Source organism: Heteronotia binoei, chromosome 9 (genome assembly GCF_032191835.1).
Source record: "Heteronotia binoei isolate CCM8104 ecotype False Entrance Well chromosome 9, APGP_CSIRO_Hbin_v1, whole genome shotgun sequence".
Lineage (NCBI taxonomy): Eukaryota > Metazoa > Chordata > Lepidosauria > Squamata > Gekkonidae > Heteronotia > Heteronotia binoei.
The window spans coordinates 21,948,519-21,964,220 of NC_083231.1; the positions used below are offsets into that span (position 1 = coordinate 21,948,519).

The window sequence follows — 15,702 nt, forward strand, 5'->3', positions numbered from 1 at the left end:
CTGAGAATTCCCTTTGCCAGTGTTGGGACGATAGTCATTCTGCAGTGTCATATGGCACAAGATGAAAATGGCACAGAATGCTGCTCAATTAATCCAGGGCGCTCTTGCTTCGCATTTAACGTTTTTCAGCCCTGGATTCTTTGATCACATAAATGAACTCAACTGATGCAAAATTTAATGACTGTCCTATCAGGGTATCTCGAAATGGAAGTGAGACTTCAGCCAGATGTACGCTGAAGAAAGTTTCAGTAGAGTTAACTTATTCTTAAATTATAATTTAAGGAGACATGGCGTCCTTTTGTGCTTGGCATAACGACTTAACTAGTTTTGTCTTGAAAAGGACATTAAGCTGTGAAGAATTTGTGCACTTTTACAGAATTTAATGTTTATTGAAGTTAAAAAGCTGTGCTTGTCATTGTCATGTTTGTGTGGCTTTTGTTTTTTTAGGAATAACATTAGACAGTTCCCCCCTCCGCCACTGGCACTAAAATCCAGTCTGAATGCTTCAGATGTGCCTAAAGGTCTTAATCTAATTGGCAAAAGTTGGAGTATTGCACATACACAAATCCTTGGCTCCCAAGTTGTCCCTAGAACATTGGAAATTTGATCTGGGCAACCACAGTATTTATGACCCAGCTGAGAATTTTATCCCGTATCAACAGCAATGAAATGCAAGCCCCCTTACAACTCAAGAGAAAAATGGAATGCCTCCAGCTTTTGAGGCCCCAGATGAGACACATTGGGTGATAACAGATGGCAGTTTGGGGCGGCTGGGAAGTGTTTGGGATCAGGCTGGCTCAAAAAGAGCCGCCCTGATGCTTTCACACGCTTCCTGGCAAGGCAGCTCCATCCTGTCTATAAGGTGACTTGGTGTATTCAGAAGGGGAGGCACCTCAGAAAAAAGCTGGAAGCGGCTTAGGGCAGCTTGGCGGTTTCACACCAAAGCACCTTGCATCCGCCTGCCACTTCCAGACGTCAACGGGGCAACTGGCTGTCAGCTGAGAAATTTGCTACCATTTCCACTTTTTGAGCCGGCCTGCAGAGGCTGGAGTGAGAGCGGGACAGGTGGCAGATGTTTGTGTGTGGAAGGATTTTTTGGGTCGATTTTAGAGTCGTCTCTGAGTCAGTCCGAAGTGTTGGTCAGTAATCACCTATGTTGCTGTGACGGAAAGCAATGGGTTAACCATAAACTGAAGACGCACAGGGCTGCGTCAGGTGACCTGAGGGTGGGGGCAAAGTGCTTGGAGCTCTCAGGGAGGGAGAGGGGTAGTTGAGTGAGAGAGGGGTGCAGTCAAGTTGATGTCTGACAGAGTGGAGGCCTGTCAGAGAAGTCTGTCAGTGTTGCCTAAATTTGAGGTTCCCTTGGAGTCTGAGGTCCAGGGGGACTGTATACACACCGTCTGGTCACCTCAGCTTCCGTCTCAAGCCCATACTGTACCTCAACTGCCCACCAAAAGAATGAGTCAGGAGATGCATGGCAGATATGAGTCCATATGGCAGTTAAATGGGGAGCCAGAAAGAATGGTGTTTAAGAATGAAGGACTTTGGCTAAGATTATGGACACAATTTTTAATATGCCTGCAATCAGGAAAAAGGAGCATTTGATGGCGAAAAAGGAAAACGTTTGAGGAAACATTTTTTTTATCAGCTTGTAACATACGAACCTGTTTGTGCTGTTAAGATCTGGATTTATCACTTTAGATGGCGTGAGTGTTGAAGATGACAAATGTCTGAATGGCCTTTCTTGAAAAGCTGGGAACACTCCAAGAGATTCAGAACCCAATCAATATACAGCTTTAAGGCCTGTCAGACATCCTTAAATTGGTTAAAAATTTGTGACAAGCAAACATTGCTATTTGAGACATGCAAAAGAGATGATTCAGGAGTTCATGCATCATTGTGAAACTAGTTTAATTATGGATTGTCTGAACTCTCTGAATTTATTTCATGCACTGGAACACAGTAGCAGCAAAATACTTGCCAAAACAAACCAGAATTGAATGCAAATGGCATCTTGGTTTCATAAACTAATGTCAGTAAAATAAACTAGAGTTTTCTATATCAGAACCAGGACATTATCTACATGGACCATTCAGTGCAGTGTGGGCCAGTCCTTATTTAAAACTTTCCCCCCTTTAATATCCATTTTGCCCATTAAAGTAATATCTTTCTCAAGCTGCCAAAGCGTGTCTGTTTTTATTGGTATTAAAGACAACTGCCTCTTCAAATGCTTCTTGGTATGCTTTTCACATCCCCCTGGTCATGTTTTGTAAGTCTTGATCTAGTGCACCTTTGGCAGTTCCTCCAGCACTGAAATTTTGTTTCCCCCCCTTTTCTCAGTTGTCTTTTACTCCCTGAAGCACAAAACAATATACTGTATTTCACACCTGTTAACTCAGCAATATAATATAACGCTTTTGAACCAGCGGGCAAAGACAGCAAAAACATTCTAAAATCACAAGCCTTTGATACAGGCAAAAAACCTCAGACTTGCTGCTCTGCTGACGCGTTCCCTTCCACCCGCCTTCATATAGAATCCACAACCAAACACTTCCTGCTTTTGCATCAGACTCACATTTGGCACGATGCTCAAATAACAGCTGATCAGATTTGAGATAAAACACTGTGTCAACAACTGAACATGCAGCAGAAATGGAAGCTCGCTGCCATTTCATTGCCCACAACTGTTATCAGATTTAACTACAGTAAAAAAATGTGGACAAAGTAGGGGAAGAGGCTCAGATGCTGTGTGCTATTTCGTGCCTATCCAAACCAGGTATAAACTTGCAAATGGCTTGAATACAGCAATTTCTCCCATTGTAGCTGCTTCCCTTATATGGCCATGCCAGCTTCCAAATGGTACAACCTTCTCCCCAAAAACCATTCAAAGGTGTAAAGTTAACCCAACCCAATGAGAAAATATCGGTGCTGGAACAGCTCCAAAAGAAAACAACGTAGTGGCTGAAATGAAACAAGCTTCTATTTTGGTTGCTGTTCCAGACTGTGTATTTATTCATGTATGAATTTGAATATCAAGCAAATGATTCTCAAGGTTTCCCCAAAACCCAGATAACTTTTATGCAGATACATCCAAGATGGGTAGCCATGTTTGCGGAAGTAGGAAGGAATAAGAGTCCAGTAGCGTGTTAAAGACTAACATCTGTAGTAGGGTAAAATAGGAGTCAACTTAGTTTTATTCAGCATGTTTTGTTCTACTACTTCAGACCAACACGGCTGGCTACTTGGACCTATTTGTGGTAGAGTATGAGCTTTAGTGACTCACTGCTCATTTCTTCAGATAAGCTTTCAAAAAAAGATAAAGGTAGTCCTGTGCAAGCACCAGTCATTCCCGACTCTGGGGTGACGTTGCTTTCACAATGTTTTGACGGCAGACTTTTTATGGGGTGGTTTGCTATTGCCTTCCCCAGTCATCTATGCTTTCCCCCCAGCAAGCTGGGTACTCATTTTTCCGACCTCGGAAGGATGGAAGGCTGAGTCAATCTCGAGCTGGTTACCTGAACCAGCTTCCACTGGGATTGAACTCAGGTCGTGAGCAGAGCTTAGGACTGCAGTACTGCAGCTTTACCACTCTGCGTCATGGGGCTCTTCTAGATAAGCACTTACCCTACCACAAATTTTGTTAGTCTTTAACATGCTACTGGGACTCTTACTTTTTCCTACAAATAACTAGTTATGCTTCACACCAAAGGAAGATGGGAGAGCATGCTGTGTGAACACAAGCCTAGACTTACATGCCTAGGATAATTACAAATACAGTTATCTGATACAAATCCTTACCGAGAATCACAGAATTTAGTTCAAACTCTACCCTTCCCGCTACTAAGAGAACTCCTAGTTCCAACTGAAGTACAGAAGCCAAACAGTACAATGCAGAGGACTCTTAGCTGCCTCGGAGCCTTGTTTTTCCTTGCATCCTACCTTTGAAACTGACAAAACATCAGCAGTATTACAGTATCTTTGCCATTTATCCAACTTGACCTTTGGGTTCAGGCAGCCATAATATACGAATTTGTTCATCTGCTATGTAAATCCAGTTTAGCGGTTTGTAGGGCAGGTACAACACTAAAGGTTGGTTCAGTTGCCAGTTTTGCTCTCTATCCCACGATCATATTCATTTGGGCTACTTTCCCTAAATTAAGAGATATTCATTGTTAACAACTCATCCCTCACTTGGTGGTGACTTCACAAATACTAGCCAGACAATGAACTGTGTAAAAGCTGGCTTTTACACAGTTCAAACTCAAACAGGGTGGGAAACGTGGAATCAGTTTTTCCAGAGCTCAACTGTGGAAAGGAAAAGGGCCCTTCTGAACTAGCACCACTGATGAAGAAATGTTACCACCCCGTAAAAAAGTCTGCCGTAAAAAAGTAGTGAAAGCAACGTCACCCCAGAGTCAGAAATGACTTGCACAGGGGACCTTTCCTTTCCTCTTCAGAACCAGTACTATCAAGTATTTAACAATCCATTTAAATAAAACATTAAAACATTTAATGTTTTAAAGTACTCGGTGCAACTTATTAAATCACAAATACAGCTTAATAAAGATATTTGTTTTATTGTATATCTTTTACAGTAGACAGCGTATCTGGATTAGAGGTGTTGTCTTGGGCGGTCATTTCGGAATCTAAAATTATAAAAACATATACATTGTTAGAAAAGTAAAATTTTAAGTGATAAGGCTACGTATCTAAGTAATACACAAAGCTTCACCATCATGAATTCAAGACAGGTGCAAGTACAGGCAATGTGAGATTTTGACTCACTAAACTCCTAATCAGTTCTTCAGTCTATTAGAAGCATAATACAATATTTTGAAGAAAGACAAGGCAAATGCCAGAAAATACACAATACAAAAGTCAAACAAGTATGTACTTTTTGCACGGCTAGGCACAGTCCTGATTGTTCATAGTAGTGCAGCGAAGAACTAACAGCAACTCCCCGCAAGCCACAATTCATAAATCAGGTGCGAAAACGGTGTTCTCTTTTCCTGCTCTCTAGAGGAATTATTTCCATCCTTCCTTTGTTTTTATGTCACAAATGCAGAAATGAAGACCATGGTCAACACAAATCAGGTCCTCCTGTAACCAGCTTGCAAACTTATTTCAAATAAAGATTTCACTTTAGTTTATGGAAGAGCCATGGCTTGCGCCAGCAATGTTTAATCCACTGGAGGGAAGGAGGAAAAGTGATCTGGAGAGAGGAATTAGAACAGGGGTGGCCAAAATTGCTTAATGTGAGAGCCACATAGAATAAACATCAGATGTTTGAGAACCGCAAGAATGAATGTCAAACGTTTGAGAGCCGGGAGGAAGGAAGGAAATAGATAGGAGAAGGAGGAGAAGAGAGGTGGAAAGAAAGCAACTTTAAATGCATTCTCCAAGCCACCAGCCAATGGGGCTGGTGACGGCATCAACAGCCAGACAGTATGTGTAAAAGAGTCACAGTTTGGCCACCCCTGAATTAGAAGAATGCATTCTTGTGGCTAGATACCGATTTGTGCAGCTGACTTCAGTTACAGTCAAGTTTCAGTCACTAAATGAGAAGCATAATACAAGGTGTCCCTGTTTGGCAGGAAAAAAAGCAGGATGCAAAAGTCTTAATACTGGCAAGATCAGCTAGCGGTATTTAACACTCAGGAAGGAGCCTGCCTTGCCGTAAGTATTTCAGGCATCGAAACAATTTCAAATGCACCTCAACATATAGCATCTGATACTAATGGGGTATCTGAGCAGCTGTGGGAATGAAGGTGGCCTGGGAAACAACCCATTCAAAATCTACAGAAAGAAAACCAGGGGGCACCATCCTGCCCATACTCGTATGAGCTGATTAAATCCCATAATCCATCGTGCTTCTGCCAAAAGATGGAACTATGAGACTTTTTTGTCTAGAGTTAAAAATTAAACTTCTAGATTTAGACGGCCTGAAGGTGACCCTCCCCTTTCAACTCCAGAAAGGGGGCATGTAAAATAGCAGCCGTGGCTGAGTCCCACAGAGTTGTCTCACACATACAGGAAACTGCTGCTCCAATTCATAGCTGGACTGTATGGCAGGAAACTACTTTTTGATGACGTTCTCCTGTTCAGCACCAAGTACACTGGTGTCACAGCATCAACGTCATCAAACAACATTCACACCAAACACTAGATGGCCTTAAGGCCCACGGGGGACTATCAGAACAGCTGGGTCAGATCAACTCAGACGCCAGGCTATAGAAGTGATTTTATCACCATCTAATTTCAAAAAAGCAGCAGTTGGAATTGAGGAACTGATTGTTTAGTACAGTCTGTGTAGTAGCAATCTGTGACTAAGGAAGCCATAGTTCAATTTTTGCCTCATCTATTTATTTATTTATTATCCACCTTTCTCACTGGGAATCAAGGCCCTCATTTTGGTCACTGCATATGTTTTTGTAGAAAGATGAGGAATAAGCTTCTTGACGGAAACAGCATCAAAGCATCACATATTATTACTGAATTCCTCTGCAAGAGTAGCTTGAAGTGAATATGACTCAGAATGCTTTCCATTGTTGAATCAGAAATCTTTTCAAAGGAGACCTGAGTTTTGCATTCTGGATGCAATAGTGGCCATTTACCAAGTGGCAGCTCAGCTACAGCTTGCATGTTACAGCCAGTAATCTTTGTGTATGGCCAAGTAGTGAGAAGGCTCTTACTACACTTGCACCTGATAGAAGTCAAGGAAAGGACTCTGATTCTTTTCATTGTTTGTCAAGATTGTATAGCTCTAAATCAGTTCCGTTGCTACCATAAAGTCCTCCCCAGAAGAACATGTTTAACATATACAATATAATTGTTTCACTTATACAATCAGAGCTTTTTTGGTAGCAGGAACTTCTTTGCACATTAGGCCACGCAACTCTGATGTAGCCAATCCTCTTGGAGCTTACAGTAGGACCTGCAGTAACAGCCCTGTAAGCTCTTGGAGGATTGGCTACATCAGGGGCGTGTGGCCTAATATGCAAAGGAATTCCAGCTACAAAAAAAGCCCTGCATACAATATAAGTATTTGTGTAAATAGAGTACCAACCTACTGAAGAATTCATTCATCTGCCTGTTGTACTGTTCCCTTCTCAGACACGTAGATCCCATCCAAGAATTTTCTGATATCTTTGTTTTTTACTGTAGTGGCTTGCTGGATGAGGGCAGCTATTAAAAAGTCAAAATAGGTTAATGGAATTTAAGCTAACAGAGCAATAAATTTTCTTTCATTTAATCTACAAAAACAATTTAACAAGGCACTTGCAGCTCAAAAAACAACTTTGATACATTTTGCTAGAAAAATGCACCCCATTGCCAGCGCCTGGGTTTATTATGCAGGTGTGACCGAAAGCTAGGGGTTAACCAGAAACTGTCTTAGCTGGTGGGGTCTTTTTTCCTTTTTCTGGGCAAGTTCTGGCATAGTGCCCTATTCCCCCACATTGGAAACAAGCAGCCTGAGTCTTTCTGTAGGGAGGTGGACTGTACCGCTTTGCAGGGTTGTTGTTACCCGCCCCAGACTTCTCTGGAGAGCTCCAGACTCGGGGTTTTTTATTTGGAGCAGTCCACAATGATCTCCCTAGATCTGATTCAATCTCATCTAGAATCACAGCTGCTTCTTCTACTCTTTTCAATTTCTTGTCTCTCAGAACCCACCTATACTGAGAGGGGACTTGGTTATAAAACTGTTCCAAGCCCACTAAGTTTTTCAGGTCTTCTAAAGTGGAAACTTTACTCCATTCTACCCATCTGTTAAGGGCCCTGTCTAACCGACAACCTAGTTGAGAGTATGTTTCTCCAGGCTTTCTTCTGATTTCTCTAAAAATTTTCCTGCTTTGCTCTGCTGTTAAGCCAAAGCGGACTCTGACCCTTTCCTTGTACAATTGATAGTCAGAGGTCTCCTCATTCCTCAGTTCAGAGTAGATTTCACTCAACTCTCCACAGATCTGAGGTCTCAAATAAATCATTCTGTCCTCATCAGCAACTCTTAAATCCTTACAGGTTCTTTCAAAATTAAACAAAAAAGCTTCTACATCATCCCCTTTTTGGTACTTGGGGAATTTCTTTTGTTCTACTGTGAGGCGCCTCTCATTTCTAGTATCACGTTGAAACTCTGGCCTTCCCTGAATCTCCTGGAGTTTCAAACTGTACATTTTTTCCTCATGTTCTCTCTCTCTATTTTCTGATTCCAGCCTAGCCATCTGTATTTCTCTCTTTGTTCTCTCTCTGATTCCAGCCTAGCCATCTGCAATTCTTTCTCTCTTTCTGCTTCCCTTTCTCTGTTTTCTCTTTCTGCTTGAATCTTGGCCATCTGAATTTCTTTTTCTGCCTCTATTCTGGCCAATTCCAACTGTATTTTCATAGCCTCTATGCTCTGACTAGGATTCTCCTCAGGAATCTCTTCTTGTGTCTGCCCATCCCCCGTGGCTGTGGTAGTTCTCTTAGGAGGAGCCATTTCTGACAGGAATTTTTCACAAAACTGACTTAATTCCTTTACTGCAGTGTCCCTCTACTTTCTGTGTGTCTTAGTGACACTTATTTTGGGGTGTTCCTTCGAAATCCCGACGCTGGCAACCAATTATAGCAGCGCCCGCCTCACGGCCTCACTGGATCTCTTTAACTCAGTCTCTTCGGGGTATTTTACTTGTTTATTTGATGGGACCACAGCAGCTTTGTTTGTTCTTCCCACAAAATATAGGCTCTTGAGAACTTTAACTTAAACCACAGATTTATTGTAACACAAAGTTCTTAACTTGGGGATATGGGAGATATTTACACAGGCTAATACGTTGTTCAGTTGTTTCAGGCTTTACATTCACTTTATCTTTTCTTGAGTCTCTCACAGTTACACAGTTCACAGTTTCCCTTTAACTCACTCTCCACCTCTAGCCAAGGTCTGGCCTCTTGGGATTGATGTGTCTAGTCTCACCCCTCGACTGGAGTCTCTCCTCTCAGCCCTTCTGGTGTCTCAGACCCACATCCACTCCCTCAACCACCTCACTAGATCTTCAGAGTTGTCTCTAGGTGTTTGTGACCGTTCAGGTCTTAACTGACTCACACACACAGCCCTCTTGGCTGGTTTTGTCGAGCTTGCAGTCTCTGGAAGACTTCCCCGTCTCCGCCTCAAGCTCCTTCACAGGATCAGCTGCCCTCTCAGCCCTTCTGGTAGGCTCGAACTGACCCTCTCAGTCTCTGTCAGGTCCCCACTGACCGACTTCTCTGACAGGCCTCCACTCTGTCAGACATCAACTGACTGAATGACTGCCTCAGCAGTTTCTTGTCTCTCAACCACTTTCCCTCCCTGAGAGCTCTGAGCACTCTGCCCCCACCCTCAGGTCACCTGACGCAGGCCCTGTGCGTCTTCAGTTTCTGGTTAACCCCTAGCTTTCCGTCACAAATTTAAATTTAAATTTCCGTCACAAATAAATTTTCTTTCATTTAATCTACAAAAACAATTTAACAAGACACTTGCAGCTCAAAAAACAAACTTTGATACATTTTGCTAGAAAAATGCACCCCATTGCCAGCGCCTGGGTTTATTATGCAGGTATAGAACTTATAGCAGAACCTAAGGGAGAAAGCTAACTGCTTTACTGAGTGTAAATGGGTAAACTAAACACAATACAGAGCCTAAGAATTTAGATAACTGCATGCTTTGGTACTGAACCAAAAGAAAGTGTTATGTCTGTGTGCTTCATACCCATTATTTCTGGGATACAATACTTAACTGACGTACCAGAGTTAGACACCAATTCAATGTCATTTCCTTCAAGAATCAGCTCATCCTTCTGTGCTTGAGATACTGCACAATTGACACCTATGGAAAAATAAGAAACTGGCTCATTAGTATGAAGGGATATCTCTTGGTGCAGCATGCCCTAAGCGTTAAAGAGTCTGATAACTCTGACACTGAAAGAGGTTCAGCAGCCACATCAGTAAGGGAGAAGTGCTAATGGGAGAAGCGCTAATTAATTGCATTTAACAAGGACTCTATGCAGTGGAAGAATGGGGAAAGATAACCCATTCCTGCACGACACTCCTCAGCTTCTTGTTCACCTCGCCCCGCATCTCAGCAGGCAGGGTGACAATGCTACAAATTAAACTATGGGAGATTTAGGGAGCAGCACAAAGTCACTCATTGACTCCTGGAGCTTCGCAGTCCTGCTCTGGGACACAATGACGATGGTGGGGATTTCCTAACCATGCATTAGCTGTGATTTTTTTTTTTTTTTTGCGTGGGGCTTCTTCAATAGGTCTGATGTAGTTTTTTTGATGGATGTGATAGAAGGAGCTAGTGGCTTGGGGACCTTTCCACTAATACTGTCTAGAGAACTGGATGCAACCACCCTTTTCAACACCACGGTCAACAGCTATAGCTCAGGAAGAGCACTGCAATTAGCTGTCCAACAAGAGTGGCGAAGCAACCTACTATAATGATCCAGCTTCAACAGCAGCTTTGTGTAGCCTCCTGAACACAATCTACAGAATCCTCACATTTCACCATGAACCCCAATGTCTGAGCTGCAGCTGGTTCACTCCATTCCCCATACCAGAGATGTGGAAAAGGACATTCTCTATGGCTGCGCTGCTCTCCTTAGAAACTTGCTGACTTCTAGAGTAGAGTTTCAAGACCTTCGTATTAAAATCTGGTTTTTAATAACTAAGATTTAACAGCTAGAGAATATTAATCTTACTGAAATTTAAAGGAGCCGTAACTCCTTAACAATTTAACTAGGAAGTGCTTATAAGCTCTCCATTTCTACAATCATTTTAGATTCCCTTGAACTTCTGAGAGATTAAGATCCCACCTCCTCTTAGAAATGAATCACAGACTCTGCATGAGATCTTTTCAGGTTTTCCATATAAGGCATGCATTGTGCAAATGCTTCATTTCAACAGCATCATTTAAAAAGAACATTGTAGGATTCATTGTGGTGCGCTTCCAAACTAGATTTTAAAACTACCTGAATCTCAGAAAATGCTTCAGACAGTTCCCCTCTTATCTCAGTCTTAGTAGATAATACCATGTGCCAAGCAGCTTCTCACCTGGCCTCATGCGCACCCGACGGATATACTTCTCCCCAAGAAAGTTACGGATTTCCACAAGAGAGCCATTCTCCTGGATAACCACATTGATGGGGAAGTGAGCATACACAGACCTCATCTTGTAGCGAAAGCCCTGGAAAACAAAAGGTAATTAATAATCATTGTATGGCATTGTGTGTAGAATAGCCAGGAGATCCTAAGATTGTCTCACAGCCCAAAGTTCTAGCTCTTCTTGCACCAGGCAACACTAGGTGGTGAGCTAGACTTAAGCACAACAGATTTAAGTTAATTCAGCTGTCAAGCCAGTAGGTACTCCATTCCATTAAGAGTTCTGCTCCACTTTTAATACTTACCAGCGTAACGCCTTTGATCATGTTTTGCACGTGACTGCAAATTGTGCGAACTGTGGCCAGCTCCTTTCTGTTACCCCACCATTTATCAACACGCAGCTGTGAAATTAAAATATTGAGATATCAAACATAAATCCAGCTCAAACATAAATCAAGTTTCCCCCCTTCAAATATTACAAGAATTAAAAAGTTCACCAGATCACTGAATTTCTACAAATTTGCATTACATGGATCTCTACTTAATGGGTAAAGGGCAAATCAAGTTAATTGTTTACCAAGTTGTAAAAAAAGCAATTTTAAGTAATGAATTCACACAGCATGCATGTTCTGGGCTAAAAATATCCCCTGCCAAGTAAGGCTTGGTTCATTTAACATGTGAATTGGAAGTATGAAGGTGCAGGCAACGCTTTACCAGCAGCAGTTGTACTGATGCTTCTCACGCTACAGGAATTACTAAAAAGAGCAAGAGTCCAGTAGCACCTTAAAAGATTTTTGTGGCAGAGTATGAGCTTTCATGAGTCAATGCGAGCCCATTTGCTATATCTTGAGAATGGAGTGATTTCAGAAGCCAAATGATAGTAGGCAAATGATGCTAACAGGTGAATGACATTAGCAGGAGTGATTGGATTGGGTGTGATTTGCAGAGGGGTACTAGGTGTGGAGAAATCAGCACTGGTAATGAGACAGGAAACCTAGGTCTCAATTCAGTTGAGGATGCCATTGTCTTGAGTTTTATTATCAGTTGCAATTCAGCAGTCTCTCTTTCTAATTTCCCATTGAAATTCCTTTGTAAGAGAACTGCTGCTCAACTGAATGTTCTGGAAGATTAAATGTTCCCCCACTAGTTTTTAAATGTTGTGGTTTCTAATGCAGGACTCAGACAAGGGACTGGAATTGTAGCGTTTCAGCAATACGCATGTACATTCTGCTCAGATGTTACATTATCCACAGGACTGCATGAATCAGGAATGAGTCTTTGGAGACCCACTGATGTTTCTAGCCCTACTGTGGGCAAGGGAGAGATCATTTAACTCAATTTAGAGTTCATTCAGTAAGATCAACTCAAGCTGTCTGAGCAGTGGTGGATTGAGCATGGAATGCCAAACCCATATTTTGGAGAGAAGTCTGCTAGAGAAAGGAAAAGATGAAGCAATCACAGGAAGGAAAAAACAATTAATAGTGGCTTCTATCTTTTAGGATGAAGTCAGATCACAGATCTGGAAAGGCTGAAGGCCCACATTAGCAATATAATACTACAAAAGTACTGCCTATTGCCCTCTGTTCAACTTATGGTACATTTTTAAGACGTCAAATGTAAGCCAAAAACTGTACACCTTGGCAAAACTTTGGCACCCCAACAGAAAAGGCCCTGTCCATAAGGTTCACCCACTGCACCTCAGATGACCAGGGATGGGTGGGTGGACATAAGCTAAAACATTTGCTGATGATTTTTGTTTGTCTGGCAAGCTTGTATGAGAGAAGGTGGCCCTTCAGGTTGCTTGGATCCAGATTTCTGTTGAACAGCTGCAAAGTGGTATTGGGGAAATGGCATTGGTTGTTCACACCTTCCCCTACCTCTCCTACACCAGCCTTCCCCCAAGCCAAGTTTCAGGTGTAAGTTTACTGCACTGCAAGAAGCAGCTGAGGGGAGTGGGGTAGGGGCTGTAGATAGATACGTGATGAAATCTCAGACTCTTAAAATTCAAGCTGTACAAAAGGCATAATTCCAGCCACAGAAACTGTTGTTTTAATGCAGACATTGCAAAGAACCCAAAAACCTGCCACAGAGCCATGGCATTTCACCTCTGCAAAAACAAAAGGAGAATTCAATAATCTTCTCAACACCCGCAGACCACTCACCTTCTTGTGTCTCTTTCCCAAGAGAGAAAGCTCTACGTTGATGTGGTTGAAGTCCCGTCGCAGGGTTCCTCTGGGGCCCTTCACAATTACTGTCCGGCCCTTCAAGCGAACGTTGACTGAAAAGAGGGGGGGGGGGGATTAAATGTAACACAACATGCAGCAGTTACATATAATAAAAGTTTTTAAAAAGATATCAGCATGGATATACATACCTTTGTCAGGGATGTCAACAGTCTGATTGCTGAGAATGGTCTTCATTTTTTAAGCCTGGCTAGAAAACTAAATGAGAAACAACAGACACGTCACAGTAGAGATCAAGACATGCTACACAATCATTTATTTACTTTACAGGCCATCTTTCTCAAATAGATCAGAATTAAAATCTATATCATACTGAGCCATACTGCTTCTATTTCTTCATTTATGCTGTTCACTCTTATCACTACTCACTCATGCACATACAACAACTAGTATTCAAAAGTGTACCTATGAATGCAGAGGTTTCATTAACCACCACAGCCAACAGCCACTGATGGTTCACTGCATGCATTTTGTCAAAATCCTAGCTATCTCCAAAGACATTCTATCAAACACACGGTACTCAGTTCTTGCAAGAACATATGAATCTGCCTTATACTGAATCAGACCCTTGGTCCATCAAAGTCAGTATTGTCTTCTCAGACTGGCAGCGGCTCTCCAGGGTCTCAAGCTGAGGTTTTTCACACCTATTTGCCTGGACCCTTTTTTTGGAGATGCCAGGGATTGAACCTGGGACCTTCTGCTTCCCAAGCAGATGCTCTGCCACTGAGCCACCGTCCCTCCCCAACAGTGCTGAAATCCATTCTTGACCAGTGATGTGGATTTCCCAGAAAAATCCGAATTGGAATACTTCCCAATTCAAATTTAAATACACAACGAACATTTAAGTAACATTGGCAAAACTTGGCTAGCCTTTGCAAAATAAAACAAATACACCATGCACATGGCCCCACAACATATCCTACATATAGTTCATCTAACCTGACTGATATCCAGCCCAAAAGACCTGAGAAATATAGGTAAATAAACCACGCTTATGTACCTGAGGCAGAAAATTTCTCAAAGAAAATTACAGCACTGGAAAATGTCCCACCTGCATCAGTATCACAGACACCATGAGGTTACATCTCCTTCATTCTGGCATACTAAAGTGTTTTGAAGGCAGATCTCAGCTATGAGCAACAAGGGCACTCTATGCCCTCCTGCCTCACCAGTAGCACTATGGCAAAATACATTCTAGCTGTATCTGAAAAAGTTAACAGTGACTCACAAAAGCTCATACCCTGCCACAAATTTTGTTAGGTGCTACTGGATTCTTGCTCTTTTCTACAGCCACAAAATACCTGATTCTACATATTTCTCTGTGCAACTGTTAGGTCAATCTTGCTTTTCAATATTCTCCTTCCCTAATGCTTGGTCTCAAAGCACAGCACAATGAATTAGTAATGGGGGTGGGTAGTTGCTAGAGTGGTATTAGTACCACTTCTGAATGCAGGCAAGGAATCACATCCTCTAGTTTCAGGTGGGCAGCCCTGTTGCAAAACAAAGTTCGAGTCCCGTGGCACCTTTTAACATCAATGAAGTTTTGTTCAAAGTATAACATGTGTATGCTTCATTTCTGCATTTCCTTTTACCCTACTCTTATCTACGCTAACACTTTTTATAATGCCAATAGAGGAAATTGCTGTGTTTTCAAAGTATAAGCTTTCGTGTGCAAGCATACTGAATAAGCGTGTGCACACTAAAGCTTATACCATGCGTAAAACTTTTGTGGGCCTTAAAAGTGCCACTGGACTCAAACATTCTCTAGAGTTCTCCGTCAGTAACTCCCCGCAAATGGAAAATCAATACCGCATGTGAAAAAGCATTCCATCTATGACTTCACTTTCTCCACCAATACTTTTAAATGACAGTCCACTGGACCCCTAGAACACTTCTACTCGCTCATTCTTCTGTATGTGTGGACCACGCCTGAGCTTAAACAGCACCCCCTGGTTCAGCAGATCAGGCTACTTGGTCCACGCAAGCGCACATGCAGTTAGGAGCTCGCGCTCTCCTCCACCAAGACCGGGGAAGAAGTGATAATTTCTGGGTCTTTCCTTCCACAGCCCAACTAAATTTCATCCTCATACTCTCCCACGTCCCTCCATAGGTCCCCGACCGTCACGATCGCCGGCCGTCCAAGGCGCCACATGGCCTCCCCTTCGGAGATGGACAGAGATTCCCGCCCGTCCAAGTCATAAAAAAACCGAACGAAGCCATTACCTTCCAGCTCATAGACGGGAGGAAAGGAAGGGCGTGTTACGTCATCACGGCTTTGTACTCTCCGCTGCGTCTCCGCATGACGCTATCACGCTTTGGTCACGTCCTAAAGTCCGAAGCAATCAATCAC

General features: G+C 42.5%; 2 protein-coding genes across 2 annotated transcripts in view; one reads left to right on the forward strand and one right to left on the reverse strand.

Annotated features, from left to right (window-relative positions):
• WDR19 (WD repeat domain 19) overlaps positions 1-15,702 on the forward strand; it is a 370,238-nt gene that overhangs the window by 153,007 nt on the left and 201,529 nt on the right. The gene's annotated exons all lie outside the window — the stretch shown is intronic.
• On the reverse strand, positions 7,044-13,574 carry RPL9 (ribosomal protein L9). Its single transcript, XM_060246260.1, has 6 exons — positions 13,484-13,574; positions 13,272-13,387; positions 11,415-11,510; positions 11,062-11,194; positions 9,752-9,832; positions 7,044-7,185 (listed from the first exon to the last, which is right to left on the reverse strand). The coding sequence occupies exons 1-6, from the start codon at positions 13,527-13,529 to the stop codon at positions 7,079-7,081; spliced, it is 579 nt and encodes a 192-aa protein (XP_060102243.1). The 5' UTR covers positions 13,530-13,574; the 3' UTR covers positions 7,044-7,078.

Coding starts and splice junctions, on each gene's coding strand:
- RPL9 (XM_060246260.1), bottom strand. CDS start 13,529: ATGAAGACCATTCTCAGCAATCAGACTGTTGACATCCCTGACAAAG. Junction 11,511..13,271: donor TGGGAAAGAGACACAAGAAG/GTGAGTGGTCTG, acceptor TTAATTTCACAG/CTGCGTGTTGATAAATGGTG. Junction 11,195..11,414: donor TGATCAAAGGCGTTACGCTG/GTAAGTATTAAA, acceptor TTTGTTTTCCAG/GGCTTTCGCTACAAGATGAG.